The following is a 14,762-nucleotide window of genomic DNA, read 5'->3' as shown; positions in this document are numbered from 1 at the left end:
TTTGTTGGAGAGCTGGTTTGGTGGTGCAGAATTCTCTCAGCTTTTGCTTGTCTGAGAAGCTTTTGATTTCTCCTTCATACCTGAATGAAATCCTTGCTGGGTACAATAATCTGGGCTGTAGGTTATTTTCTTTCATCATTTTAAGTATGTCTTGCCATTCCCTCCTGGCTTGAAGAGTTTCTATTGAAAGATCAGCTGTTATCCTTATGGGAATTCCCTTGTGTGTTATTTGTTGTTTTTCCCTTGCTGCTTTTAATATTTGTTCTTTGTGTTTGATCTTCGTTAATTTGATTAATATGTGTCTTGGGGTGTTTCGCCTTGGGTTTATCCTGTTTGGGATTCTCTGGGTTTCTTGGACTTGGGTGATTATTTCCTTCCCCAGTTTAGGGAAGTTTTCAACTATTATCTCCTCAAGTATTTTCTCATGATCTTTCTTTTTGTCTTCTTCTTCTGGAACCCCTATGATTCGAATGTTGTAGCGTTTAATATTGTCCTGGAGGTCTCTGAGATTGTCCTCATTTCTTTTAATTCGTTTTTCTTTTATTCTCTCTGATTCATTTATTTCTACCAATCTATCTTCTAGTTCACTAATCCTATCTTCTGCCTCTGTTATTCTACTATTTGTTGCCTCCAGAGTGTTTTTAATTTCATTTATTGCATTATTCATTGTATATTGACTCTTTTTTATTTCTTCTAGGTCCTTGTTAAACCTTTCTTGCATCTTCTCAATCCTTGTCTCCAAGCTATTTATCTGTGATTCCATTTTAATTTCAAGATTTTGGATCAATTTCACTATCATTATTCGGAATTCTTTATCAGGTAGATTCCCTATCTCTTCCTCTTTTGTTTGGTTTGGTGGGCATTTATCCTGTTCCTTTATCTGCTGGCTATTCCTCTGTCTCTTCATCTTGTTTAAATTGCTGAGTTTGGGGTGTCCTTTCTGTATTCTGGCAGTTTGTGGAGTTCTCTTTATTGTGGCTATTCCTTGCTGTGTGTGGGTTTGTACAGGTGGCTTGTCAGGGTTTCCTGGTTAGGGAAGCTTGTGTCAGTGTTCTGATGGGTGGAACTGTATTTCTTCTCTTTGTTCAGTCGCGCTGTGGGGAGGGAGGGAGGGATGCTGCAAGCAAATAACACTGGCGTGCGCTCGCAGTGCCTCAGCCACACTGGGTCTGCCCCCGCTCACTGCGCGTGTAGCCTCCCTGCCCACACTGCTCGGGCTCTAGGTTGTTCCGCCGGGAACAATCCGAGGCTGGCCCTGGGTTGTATGTACCTCCCAGGTCCAAGCCGCTCAGGTTCAGGCACTCGGGTAGTCCTCAGAGGCGCAGACTCAGTTGGGCCTGAGTGTTGTGCTCTTCCCAGGTCCGAGCAGCTCAAGTGATGAGGTGTTTGGCGAGCGCCAATGCTGCGACTTATCGCCTCCCCGCCACTCGGTTATCTGGGCGCAAAACCGGCGCACCTTCTTAGGCAGATGTTAACCGTCCAGACCCCCAAGAAGTTTTAGTTAGCAAAGAAGCCTGCTTACAGTTTTATAGATAATGTCTCTCTGGGGCTGCGATTGCCCCCTTCCGGCTCTGGCTGCCTGTCACCGGAGGGGGAAGGTCTGCAGCCGGCTATCTCTGTTCAATTCTTTGTTCCGTGCGCGGGCCTGGCGGTGTCTTAGGTTGGGGCTGGCTTTTCGCGTGGTAGATATCCCACAGTCTGGTTTGTTAGCCCAAATTATTTCGCTCAGATAGTGCTTAGGGTATTCAGGCCAGATTCTTACTCTAAGCGATGCAGCCCGCGCTGCGCCTCCCTGCCCAGCCCCCGCTTGTTAATGGCGCCTGCAGGCGTCTGCGCTGCTTCTCCGCTGGGGGAGTTACCGTAGGACTCGCAATCTTCGAGTTTTAATTGTTTATTTATTTTTTCTTCCTGTTATGTTGCCCTCTGTGCTTCCAAAGCTCAGCACAGATTCCGCAGTGAGAAGGTTTCCTGGTGTTTGGAAACTTCTCTCTTTTTAAGACTCCCTTCCCGGGACGGAGCTCCGTCCCTCCCTCTTTGTCTCTTTTTTTGTCTTTTATATTTTTTCCTACCTCCTTTCGAAGAGTTGGATTGCTTTTCTGGGTGCCTGATGTCCTCTGCCGGCATTCAGAAGTTGTTTTGTGGAATTTACTCAACGTTTAAATGCTCTTTTGATGAATTTGTGGGGGAGAAAGTGTTCTCCCTGTCCTACTCCTCCACCATCTTCCCTACTCTCTATTCCTCTTTTTGATTATAGCCAACCTAATGAGTGTGAAGTAGTATCTCACTGAGACTGATTTACATTTTGCTAGTGGCTTCCCTGGTGGCTCAGAAGGTAAAGTGCCTGCAATGCAGGAGACCTGGGTTCAATTCCTGGGTTGGGAAGATCCTCTGGAGAAGGAAAAGTGACAATCCACTCCAGCACTCTTGCCTGGAAAATCCCATGGATGGAGGAGCCTGATAGGCTACAGTCCATGGGGTCACAAAGAGTCAGACACGACTGAGCGACTTCACTTTCTTTCACTTTCAATCATGTTAAGCAGTATTTTTTGTCATTGTTGGCCATTTGTGTATCATCTTTGGTGAAATGTCTATTCAAATTCTTTTCCTGGTTGTTAAATTTTTTTTTAATTGTAAAAAAAAAATCTAACTTAAATTTTTACCATTTTAACCATTTTTACATGCTAAGTATTTCACACACTTTCATAAGTCATTTTGGAGAAAGAAATGGAAACCCACTCCAGTATTCTTGCCTGGAGAATTCCATGGACAGAGGAACCTGGTGGGCTACAGTCCATGGGGATGCAAAGAGTCGTACACGACTGAGCAACTAACACACACACACACACACACACACACACACACACAGTCACAGTGTTGTTTTGTTGTTGTTGTCATTTTTTTAGCTGTTCTATGCAGCTTAAATGACAGTTTCCTGGTTGAGAATCATACCCAGGCCCCTGATAGGAAAGTTTGGAGTCCTAACCTCTGAAATATCATGGAATTCCTTATCACATTGCTATGAAACACAGGTCTACACCTTTTTATCTTGCAAAATTGAAACTCTGTACCCATTTCCTGTCCCATTAACAACAACTCCTCTTTTCTTCCCTGTTTCCCTAGACCCTGGACTCCATCATTCTACTTTGTTCCTTTCTATTGCTTGACTATATTAGATATTTCGTATAAGTGGAAACATACACTTTTGTCTTTTTTATGACTGGCTTATTTCCTTTGGCTTGATGTCTTAAGTGATCATGAAGTTGTAGCTTGGGGCAGAATTTCCTTTATATGGCTTAATAATGTTCCATTATATGTATGTATCACATTTGATAGATGTTTAGATGCTTCCACCTCTTAGTTGAGATTAGTGCTGCTTTGAGCATGGCTATGCAAATATCTCAAGACCCCATGTTAACTTCTTTTGAATTTATATTCAGAAGTGGAATTGATGAATCATGTGGTAGTTCTATTTTTAATTTTTTGAGGAGCCTTTATACTGTTTTCTGTAGCAGTTGCACCATTTTAAAATCTATCCATAACACACAAGGATCCAGTTTCTGTACATACTTGCCAAGAGTTGTCCTTTCCTTTCCTTCCTTTTACCTTTCCTTTCCTTCATATGTAAACACACACACATGCACGCACAATTTTTTTCATATCCTTTCCCATTACTGTTTATCACAAATTATGAATATAGTTCCTTGTGCTATACAGTAGGATCTTGTTTATCTATTCTATATATTAACATTATAGTTTGCATCTGCTAGTCACCAGCTCCCAGTCTATGCCTCTCCCACCCTTCCTGTCTTGGTAATCACATAGTCTGCTCTCTATGTCTGTGAGTCTGTTTCTGTTTCACAGATAAGTTCATTTGTGTCATAGTTTAGAGTCCACATGTAAGTGATACCATATGATATTTGTCTTTCTCTTTCTGACATCCTAAGTATTCTTTTTAATGCTAGTGTAGAGTTAAATGTTGACTTAACTCCATTTTCAGAACATTTGTTGCTACTGTATAGAAATGTGATTGATTTTTAAAATATTTATCTTGTATTCTGCAATCTTTTTATTAATTTTAATACTTGTGGTTTCTTCAGGGTTTTCTATATATAAAAGTATGTTATCTCCAATATACTTTGACTTTTTCCTTTCCATTCTGAAGGCTGTTTTTTTTTCTCTCTAAACAACAACAACAACAATTCCTTTTTCTTTCCTGATTGCTCTGGTTATAGAACTGCCAGTATAATATTGAACCAAAGTGTGGAATAGACTTCCTTGTGTTGTTCCCAATCTTATAGGGAAAGCTTTCAGTGTTTCATTATTAAGTATGATGTTAGCTGTGGGTCTTTTACAGGCACCCTTTGACTGAGAAAGTCCTCTTCTGTTCTTAGTTATTAAGTGTTTTATTTTAACCCCTATTATGAAAAGGTGCTAGATTCAGGGAAATGCTTTTTCTGCAGGCAGATGTGCTTTTTCTCCTTTATTGTATTAAAATGGTATAATGTTGACTGACTTTCATATAGTGAACCAACTTTGCATACCTCCATAAATCCCACGTGATCATGGTATGTAATTTCTTTTATATGTTGTTAGATTTTGTTTGCCAGTATTTTGTTGAGGACTCTTGCATCTGTATTAATAAGGGATATCAGTTGTGTGTGTCTGATGTCTCTGTCTGATATTCATATTAGAGAAATACTGGCATCACTTTGCTTACTATATGGGGAAGAGACATGTGGAGTGAAGGATGAAGCATTGTTGGATTTAAGTTTAGTCAGGATTTGAGGGAGAAATTTAGGATATATCAGTGTGGAATTGAGGTCAGATTATCAAGAGAGTTCATTCTCAATTTCCTAGGCCTGTGTTAAGTGCTTGACATTGAATTATGCTGTTTGTTATGTATGCATACATACTGTATACTTTGAATTTGCTGCCTATTTTCTGTATTAACATTTATGAAATTAGTATGTGTGAATCAGTTGTAATGTGCATTTAAGATAAGTTTTTTTTTCCAATTTTACTACAAGATGCCATTGAATAGCTGATGCTTTTTAAAAAGAGCTGTTAACCTTAAGTCTAAGAAATAAGCATGTTTGTCTTTAAGATACGGAAACACATTTAAAAGTTATAAATTTGCCCAAAAAGATGCAGCTGGTGTGCGGTTAACTTAGAATTCCAGCTTAATCTTCTTTGACTCTGAACTCCATGTTTCTAAACACTGTACAGTAGTGCTTTTGTAAAAATTCTTGTCCTTTATATGGGATTTCACCTAATGATCGGTGGTGTTGTTTTTTCTTCTTTTTTTTTAAATAGAAGAGAGTAAAATCAACATAGGACAAAGCTATGATTCTCGAGTCATGTAAACTTGAAATCATAGGTTTTTCAGCTGTCATTTAGTCTCTTTGATGCTCATTGTCGTTATCTGTAAGATAAGGGTGTTTATAACTACCCTAGAATTTTGGAGATAACCAAATAGCACATTTTTCTGTACTTAACTAATATGTAGTATATTTATACCTAGGTGGCAGTTTATTTAAAGGAAGCACTGGGACTTGTGGTCACACCCTCCAAGAACAAAAAAGTATTTAAAATATGGAACCACCATGGATGTCATGTGAAGAAGAACAAGAGCCAGAACCACAGAAAAGCGAGGGAGAAACCAAACAAGTAGATGATGAAGATGCTGAACTGATCTTGGTTGGAGTGGAACATGTAAATGAAGATGCTGATGTGATCTTTGTTGGGATGACCTCAAATTCAAAACCAGTCATTTCAAACATACTGAACAGAGTTACCCCAGGTTCTTGTTCAAGGAGAAAAAGGTATGGTCACTTCAGGAAAGATAATGCTCAGAAATTACAGCCTGTTAGTCATGTGACTCCTGCATCAGAAGCAAAGACTGTCTTGCCACTTTCTGTCTCTGAATCAAGATCAACAGATAGTCCTATTATTATTGAGCCTTTGTCCAAAGCGGATTCTAAAAATATTTCACCACAAATAGTGCCTAATAGCTTTTCAGAGTTATGTTCTCCTTTGATTACCTTCACAAGTTCATTGCAGCATCCAGTAGAAACAGCAGTTTCTGCAGGAGATATGGATAAAAGTCCTCATGTATCAAAGCGACTTCCCACTTCTGAAACAAATAGCACAAATCCCAAAAGGCCTAAACTCAGTGATGGAATTATAGGAGAACATTCTTTAGCTTTGTCCCTTTCAGGTACTTTTCATACAGTGACTACTCAGCAAAGCACACCAGACAGTGTTCATAACTCATTAAGCCATGTTCAGAATGGAGAACTTTGCCCAACAGCTTTTCCAAAGGACAATGTTCATTGCAAGCCTGTAAGTCCTTTAGGGGAAAATGGACTGACAAAAACTGACTTTCCAAGTGTAGCAAGTCAAAACAAGATTGTTGATCCCACAGAAGGCAATCTGATTGTGTTACTTCATGACTTCTACTATGGACAGCATATAGGAGATGGGCAGCCAGAACCGAAAACTCACACAGCCTTTAAATGCCTCAGCTGCTTGAAAGTTCTAAAAAATGTCAAGTTTATGAATCACATGAAGCACCATTTGGAGCTTGAGAGGCAGAGAGGTGACAGCTGGAAATACCACACCACCTGCCAGCACTGCCACTGCCAGTTTCCTACTCCCTTCCAGCTGCAGTGTCACATTGAAAGTGTCCACACTTTCAAGGAGCCCTCTGCAGTCAGTAAAATCTTTGAATTTTCCTTTGAGACAGATCAGGTTCTCTTACAGCACATGAAAGACAATCATAAGCCTGGTGAAATGCCCTATGTATGCCAGGTTTGCAGTTACAGATCATCATTCTTTGCAGATGTGGATGCACATTTCAGAGGATACCATGGTAACACTAAGAATTTTCTTGCCCCTTTTGTCTCAAAATTTTTAAAACTGCAACACCATACATATGTCATTATAGAGGGAACTGGGAAAAGAGTTTTCACCAGTGTTCCAAATGTGGGCTACAGTTTTTAACTTTTAAAGAGAAAAGGGAGCACAAGACCCAGTGTCATCAAATGTTTAAGAAGCCTAAGCAGCTAGAAGGATTACCTCCTGAAACAAAAGTTGTTATTCAGGTATCACTGGAACCACTTCAACCAGGATTGGTGGAAGTAGCATTCACTACTGTGAACACATCTCATTCTGAACCATCACCCCCGAAATCTAAAAGTAGGAGGTCAAAAAGAACCCGTTAATTCTACTTTCAGTAAGTCTGAAGCCAGTATTTCAAAGTTAAAAACCCCATTAAAAAGAACAAATTCAAATTATAGCATTATTCAATAATATCAAATATGGGGAAACCAATGTGTAATTTATGTGTTTTTATTTTAAATACATGAAGTACAGTTTTGTTTGAATATTGAGATGTTATTTTAAAATATATTTCCTGTTTTTCATACAATTGTCTTAACACATAAAAAGTATGGGCGCGTGTGTGTGTGAGAAAGAGAGAGAACGAGAGAGGTGGAGAAAGGAAAAGTAACAACCTATTTTGGTATTTCATGTTATTTGTAAGTTCAAAAGCTCTACTATACATATAATCTGTAGAATGTTTTAGCAATGTAATTTTCAACTGTTTTCATGCCTTGAAGATCTCAGTATTAACTATATAGCCAGATTGGAATGGCTTTGTTATGGTATGTTCCCATGTGTTGCTAAAGTCTCCAAAGTGCCTCTGTTGTGCTGATCTAAAATAACCTGACTCCAAAAGCCTGGTGTGGAGAAGTTGATGAAGAAGCTATGATGTGAGTTTGGACCAGACATGGGATTTAGTCAGTGGAGAGCTGTGGCTTCTTGTCCCAGTTGAGGAAGAGGCATGAATTCACTCTAGGCATGGAGCCAAGGCAGAAGGAACACTGTCTCAGAGTGTTTTTACCTAGCCCAGGGACATCTCAAGGAAGCCAACCGTTAAAATGCCTGTGTTTGGTGAGAGGCCCCTGCAAGCATCAAGCAGGCCCTGTGTATCATTGACTGCAGTTGGAGAAGCAGAGATAGTTAATAGAATGAGGCCTGTTGCCTGTGGACCTCCTGTTGAGTGATCAAAAGGGGAATTTGATTCATTCCATCCCCTTTCCCATTTGACTAGCTTTTAGTCACAGTGAAGTAGCCATATCTGTCTCAGTCACAGTAGTAAAGCAAGTTAAGATTCCCAAGGGAAAAAGCCTTAACATCCAGTTTGATTTGTACTGGACCCATAGTTTTAACTGAAAGTGATCAAACACGGGAAATCTGTTCAGTTTATGAATTGGGCTAAATTCAGTTCTCTTACCCTTAAGCTACAATGGAGTTGTCTCAGAATAGTAAATGTAGTGGATACAAAGGGTCCAGGGTGATTAAACCCTCTATAGAACTTTCCCTTACCTTTTCCAGTTACATGTGTCTTACCCTAGTTGAACATGTGAAGATTTCAGTTTTGTATCTTATCTTGCCTTGGACATGAATGTATTACAGTTAACAGCTAATTCTTTGTGTGTATAATTTCCCATTTTATCAAACTAATACTGAGTTTTGGTCTTAATTGACACAGTTTGATATGCAGGAATTGTCTCGTTTATTTCAGTAATTATCAGGTCATAGAGTTATTATCCTTCCTCTACTCTATCCAAATCTCCAATACTTTGGCCACCTCATGGGAAGAGTTGACTCATTGGAAAAAGACTCTGAGGCTGGGAGGGATTGAGGGCAAGAGGAGAAGGAGACGACAGAGGATGAAATGGCTGGATGGCATCACTGACTCTATGGACATGAGTCTGAGTGAACTCCGGGAGTTGGTGATGGACAGGGAGGCCTGACGTGCTGCGATTCATGGGGTCGAACAGAGTCGGACACGACTGAGCGACTAATCTGATCTGATCTGACTCTATCCAAATATCTAGTCTGTGATTATACTTGTGCTGCTACTGCTAAGTCACTTCAGTCGTGTCCGACTCTGTGCGACCCCATGGACGGCAGCCCACTGGGCTCCCCCGTCCCTGGAATTCTCTAGGCAAGAACCATGGAGTGTGTTGCCATTTCCTTCTCCAATGCATGAAAGTGAAAAGTGAAAGTGAAGTCGCTTAGTCATGTCTGACCCTCAGAGACCCCATGGACTGCAGCCTTCCAGGCTCCTCCATCCATGGGAATTTCCGGGCAAGAGTTCTGGAGTGGGGTGCCATTGCCTTCTCTGATTATACTTGTGGAAATCTTTTTTTTTTTTTTTTTTGCGTCTCCAAGGGCTCTTTAACAGGCCTACGGGGTACCCTCCAAGTATTGGTTCCTGAACATCAGCACACCTGGCTTCCTCTGTGGGTTCCTGGAGTTGAGTCTCCTCCTGGGAGTCAAAGTAGTACCAGTTATGTGTGTACATAAGCAATGTCCCGTCAAACAGAGTAACTCATGTCCACTAATGTTTCATGTTTTGCTGTCAAGGAAAAAGAATAATAGAGCTTTCCAGGGGAAACTGAGGAGTTCAAAGAAGACAGAAATGTAGAAGGATATGAAATGCACCTCTCTCAATGTATGGATCAGAAATAATACTTCTACATGGTCAATAGCATCAGATAAATACTAGCAGAAGACCCTAGTCCCCAGAGTGTCCCATGTGGGTTTCAGACATACCTGGGTGGGAAGGAATTAAGATGGGAGAAGGAGTATAAGAGGAAGCAAAACAAAACCTGTGCCTTGTGGTGGGAGATGGAGAAGCAGGGAAGAGATTTCCAGAATGAGGCAAGCCCCTTCAGTAAAGGGTAAATTGCTTTGGACTGAAAGGAAGCAAGGTAAAACAGCTAATGAAACATTATTTGTATAGAGCAAGAGTTACACAGACAATGTGTGTCGTGGCTCTATATGGCCCAAACTGCAATTCAGCTCAACCAGTGTGTATGGGTCTGGAAGATGGAAGGTGGGATTTAGAGAGTCATTCTGGGACAGGACTGATGTTGACTATGTGGAGACGGCCTGATGGAGCACCTATGAGTTGTTGTGTACCAGAGAATGCCTTCTGAGAATTCCCTAAGTGCCAAAGAGAAAAGACCTTACTGCAATGTCACACACAGGAGGTAGAAATACCTTTGTAGCCATTCCTCTTCCCACCTGTTAACACCTACAACAAGGTAATAGAGAAAGACCAGCCAGAAGTACCACTCATGCTCCTGCAAACACAGGCTAGAAAAGGATCCCATTAAGGCCAAATCTCTTCTGCCTGTGGCTGCTGGCTCCTATTCATAGTTGGCGCCACCAGGGTTCCAGCATTCCAAGCAGCTGTACCACCACCTGTGCTCATCAAGGCAGACCCCAGTGTTCCACAAGTGTCTCAGGGCAGACTCCTTTGGTGATCACATGTGAGGAAGGATGGAAATTACACCTGAGACCCAGAGACAGAGCCATTAAGGAAGAGGATTGGAAATCTTCCATCCAGTTGTGCACACTGCAGATTAAATACACACGATTTATGACAGGGACCCTGTATCTATGGAATACATCAAAAGATGAAAAGAGGTCAAATGAAAGATGATGCCCAGGCTCAGGAAGCTGTAAGAATGCGCAGGAATTATAGCAGTTTTGAGTCTATGCTGTCCTTAGAAAGATCCAGAGTCCAGTTTTCTCCATCTTTGGGGAACTTCCCAAAGAAGTGTAGTTGTCCTCTGGCTCATTCTGGGGACTAGGGCACTGACAGATGAGACCCTAGCAAATATGTATTATTCTTTTGATGCATTGAATTGTTGTGTTGTTGGTGGACTATTTTTCTCAGTTGTAGGCTTCTTTGTTACTACACATTGATTTGGTCTTTTAAGATTATTTCAAGCATATTTTTTTTATTTTTTGTATAGCTATTTCTACTTTCAAATTGGTTTCCTCTTTTCTGTGCCTTTTGTTGCTGTTGCTTCTCTTTATTTTTTAAAACACGTATACACTTCTATATTAAGTGTGAGTTTCTGTTATTCTGTGGGGACTTTATCTGATCTTGCCAGATTTGCTTTCCTTATTCTTCAGTTGACACCCTGCTCTAGTGTTGTTTTTTGCCTTGAGATTCACTTGATTGTTTCTGTTTATGAATCTGTTGTCTTCTCTGTAGTATTTATTGCTTGTGGTAACTTTGATTTTTTTTTCCATTTATCTATGTTACTTTTTTAATCTCCTCAATCTCTTACTATGGTATCGTGGTTCTCTGAGCATAAGTTTGGGCCTGATTTTCTCGGGTGTCAGCACTTAAGAGGGTAACAGGCTGGAAGGCCAGGGGTCTCAAAACGGAGGAAATAGCCTGCAAGACTGAGACATTTTTATCTCTCTTAAGCGACAGGAGGAAACAAACTAGAGATTTTTTTTTTTCTTCTCTATACAAATTTAAAAGTTTTCTCTTAAAATATTGTGTTGCCATAATGACACCTGGTTTCACCTGAAGTTAACTATTCTCAAACCTTGAGATAACCAACGTATTTTTCTTATGGAAATGTTTATCTTAAGCTATGCTAATGTACTATGCATTTACCCCGAACTGTGTCCTCAAGTCCTTTGAGCCTAATGGCTCAGAACCTACTTGACAAACCAGGATGTTATACTCAGATATTGTTTCCCTAATCTATGTAAACACAACTATTTGTATGGTAATCTGTCCTTCTATAAGATTCAGGTTAATCATTTTATGGCCTGGGATGAATCGTCTGGTGCCAAGATTATCCCAAAATGCATCTTATTGGTCAGGAGGCCTGGTACCACTCTGAGTTTTAAAACATTCCTTTCTTTCATTAACAGACTGCTAGTGACTATATAACATCCAGCTGAAGACTAGCAGTGGGGTACTCTTTCTAACCCCTTCTGATGCCTATGTCAGAAGCTTTCTCTGTCCCCTTTATACTTTAATAAAACTTTATTATGCAAAGCTCTGAGCGATCAAGCCTTGTCTCTGGCCCCAGGTTGAATTCTTCTCCTCCAGAAGCCAGGAATCTCAGCGTCTTTTCATTCAGCAACAACCTTTCATTTTGGGGGCTCATCTGGGATTCTTCAGGGCAAGATAAGGAAGCTTGGGGCTCTAGTTCTTTGTTCTCCTAGTGAACACTTTTTCTCCTCTACTTTACTAATTTTATGGTGTGCTTGTGTGAATGAATGAAACACTCTGCACGAAGCAAGTGATCTCATATGGCTTATGGCAGAAACTTGTTGGAGGTTTATACCGACCTGTCAATGCCAAGAGGCACCCAATGTCTCCTTTGGGAACTGATCAGAAATGGGCATAGTGTGTGGACTGAAATTTCCTTTTTCAGTCAAACTTTTCAGTATCTTTAACCATTTCATGACTCCTTGGGAATAAGAAGTACTAACCTAATCTATTGGATTATTGATTTTCAAGGGACTTGTGATCTACGCTGTTACTGTGTACTGTGGCTTAGGTCCAAGACTTGGATCAGTAGTCAGGAAAGTGCCTAGCCTCCCTAGGAATTGAAAGTTCAAAAGCTAGATGGAGGTCTAGCTCCAAGAGCATCTCTGAGGTGAAAGGTTACTCAGATCAGTACTGCAATTCCCCCCACGCCCCAATTTGGTAGTGTTGGCTCTTAGTGGACCAGAGGTAACTCTTTTACTGGTGTGGTGATGCTTGGCAGGAACATCTCAGTTTTATGTTCATATAGGTCTTATGGTTGTCAGGAACATACTTAGGGTTGTGTACAGGCACTCAGGTGACGAATGTTTCACCCAGCAGTCTTGGCTTGGGTGGCATTGCCAAGGTTACACTGATTCCACCCTGGGTAGCATCAGAGACAAGCAAGGTTTTAATGATGAAGAGCTGGATGTCAGGTAGGGATGCCGTCAGGTCTACACACTGGTACATTCCTACCCCGTCTTGGTGGTAGAACTGGGAGGGATGTGTACAGTGCCTGTGTCGGTAAGGACAGATTAAGTCCAACCAGGAAAGAAAAGCTTTGGTCTAAAATCTGTCTACAACCCCATCTCAAGCAGAGAAGGACGTCTGCAGTAGAAAGATGGTGCTGGTCGCTTTTTCTCTCTCTTACAGATGGGAGCTAACAATTCCAGACTCACTCCTTTGACTGTATCCTGAAAAACCGAGATAGATTTGATCCCCAGGCTTAAAGAAGACACGCCTAGTCTTCCTATATGATACTGCGTGGCCATGGTATCCATTGGAGGACAGTGAATGGTGGCCAGTTGGAAGGTCTCCTAAGTATAATACTGTTTTACAATTAAACCAGTTCAATAAGGAACAGGGGAAAGTGATCTTAAAGGATATATTTCTATCTCAGTCAGCTCCAAATATTCGCTGTAAGCTATTAAAACAGGCTTATGGACCAAATCAGTCTTTAGACACTCTGTTACAACTGGCTCAGACAGTCTTTTATGACAGGGAGTATGAGGAAAATAAAGAAAGGCAGAAAAAGACAAAGGAAAAGGTGGAAGCCTTCACAATGGCTATGAAAAACATTCTTAAACAGCCTGAGAAAAAGGCCCAGAGGGACACAGGTGACAAGGGACGGGCTTGATATTGCTGTGGAATGGAGGGGCACCTCAAATGGGATTGCCCTCAGGCATTTAAGCCGCCTCAGCTCCGTGTCCAGTCTGCAAAGGACCACATTGGAAGAGAGACTGCCCCCAGAGTTGTACGTCTCTGGGGTCAGACTCTCAAGACAATCAGGACTGAAGGTACCCTGGGGTCCCTGCACAAGCTCCCATCCTAATTACACCTGAGGAACCCTGGGTATTAATAATTGTGGGGGGCCATTCCATCAATTTCCTTTTAGATAGAGAGGCAACTTACTCTGTGCTTACTGAAACCCCTGGCCCACTTTCTTCCCAATCTGCTTCCATAATGGGACTGTCTGAATGAGCCAAAAGGCATTATTTCAGTTATTCTATACCTTGTAACTGGGAATCAGTTCTATTTTCACACAAGTTTCTGATCATGTCAGAATCTCTCTCACCCCTTTTGGTGAGGGATATACTGAGCAAGGCCCATGTCTCTGTTTTCATGAGTATGGAGCCCTCCCTTTCTCTCTCTTTAGTTGAACAAAAATGTAAATCCTAGAGTATGGGATGATGGAAAATCTGTGGGTTAAGCACAAAATGCTATTGCTGTAGTTGTCAAGCGCAAAGACCCACACTTATTTCCACATATGAAGCAGTATCTACTGAAACCTGAGGTTAAGGAAGGGTTAAAATCTATCATTAAAAATTTAAAGGAGCAGGGACTATTAATTCCCTTTAACAGTCCATGCAACATTCCTATTTTGGGTATAAAGGAATCAAATGGTAAATAGAGCCTGCTGCTGCTGGTGGTGCTGCTAAGTCGCTTCAGTCGTGTCTGACTCTGTGCAACCCCAGAGATGGCAGCCCACCAGGCTCCCCCATCCCTGGGATTCTCCCCCTAGTTCAAGATTAATGGATAATAAATGAGGTTGTAGTTTCTTTACAACTTGTGGTGCCTAATCATTATACTCTCTTGTCTGAAATTCCTGAACGAGCCAAATATTTCTCAGTAATTGATTTGAAAGATGCCTTCTATTCCGTGCCTTTGCCAGAGTAAAGTCAATTTCTATTTGCCTTTGAAAACCCTACGCAGGCAGCTTCTCCGTTAACTTGGGCAGTTTTGCTCCAGGGATTTCGTGACAGTCCTCACTCATTTGGACAGTTTGTCATGGGATCCACAAAACCTTAATAGCTCTGAAGCGGTCGTGTTACAATATATAAATGATATTTTGCTCTGTGTTGAGACAGAAGAAGCTTGTTTGTGAGCCTCAGAGATTTCTTAA

General features: G+C 41.1%; 1 protein-coding gene across 1 annotated transcript; it reads left to right on the top strand.

The window, feature by feature from the left end:
- Positions 1 to 5,498: 5,498 nt before the first annotated feature.
- Positions 5,499 to 7,223, top strand: LOC133243794 (zinc finger protein 280B-like). The gene is given in 2 exon segments (XM_061410547.1): positions 5,499 to 6,886; positions 6,889 to 7,223. Coding segments are annotated over 2 exon segments (1,629 nt in total). The 5' UTR covers positions 5,499 to 5,592.
- The last annotated feature ends 7,539 nt before the right edge of the window (positions 7,224 to 14,762 follow it).

This window comes from Bos javanicus, chromosome Y (genome assembly GCF_032452875.1).
Source record: "Bos javanicus breed banteng chromosome Y, ARS-OSU_banteng_1.0, whole genome shotgun sequence".
In the NCBI taxonomy this organism is placed as follows: domain Eukaryota; kingdom Metazoa; phylum Chordata; class Mammalia; order Artiodactyla; family Bovidae; genus Bos; species Bos javanicus.
The sequence above is the reverse complement of the archived record's forward strand: the minus strand, read 5'-3'. Positions and strand labels throughout refer to the sequence as shown.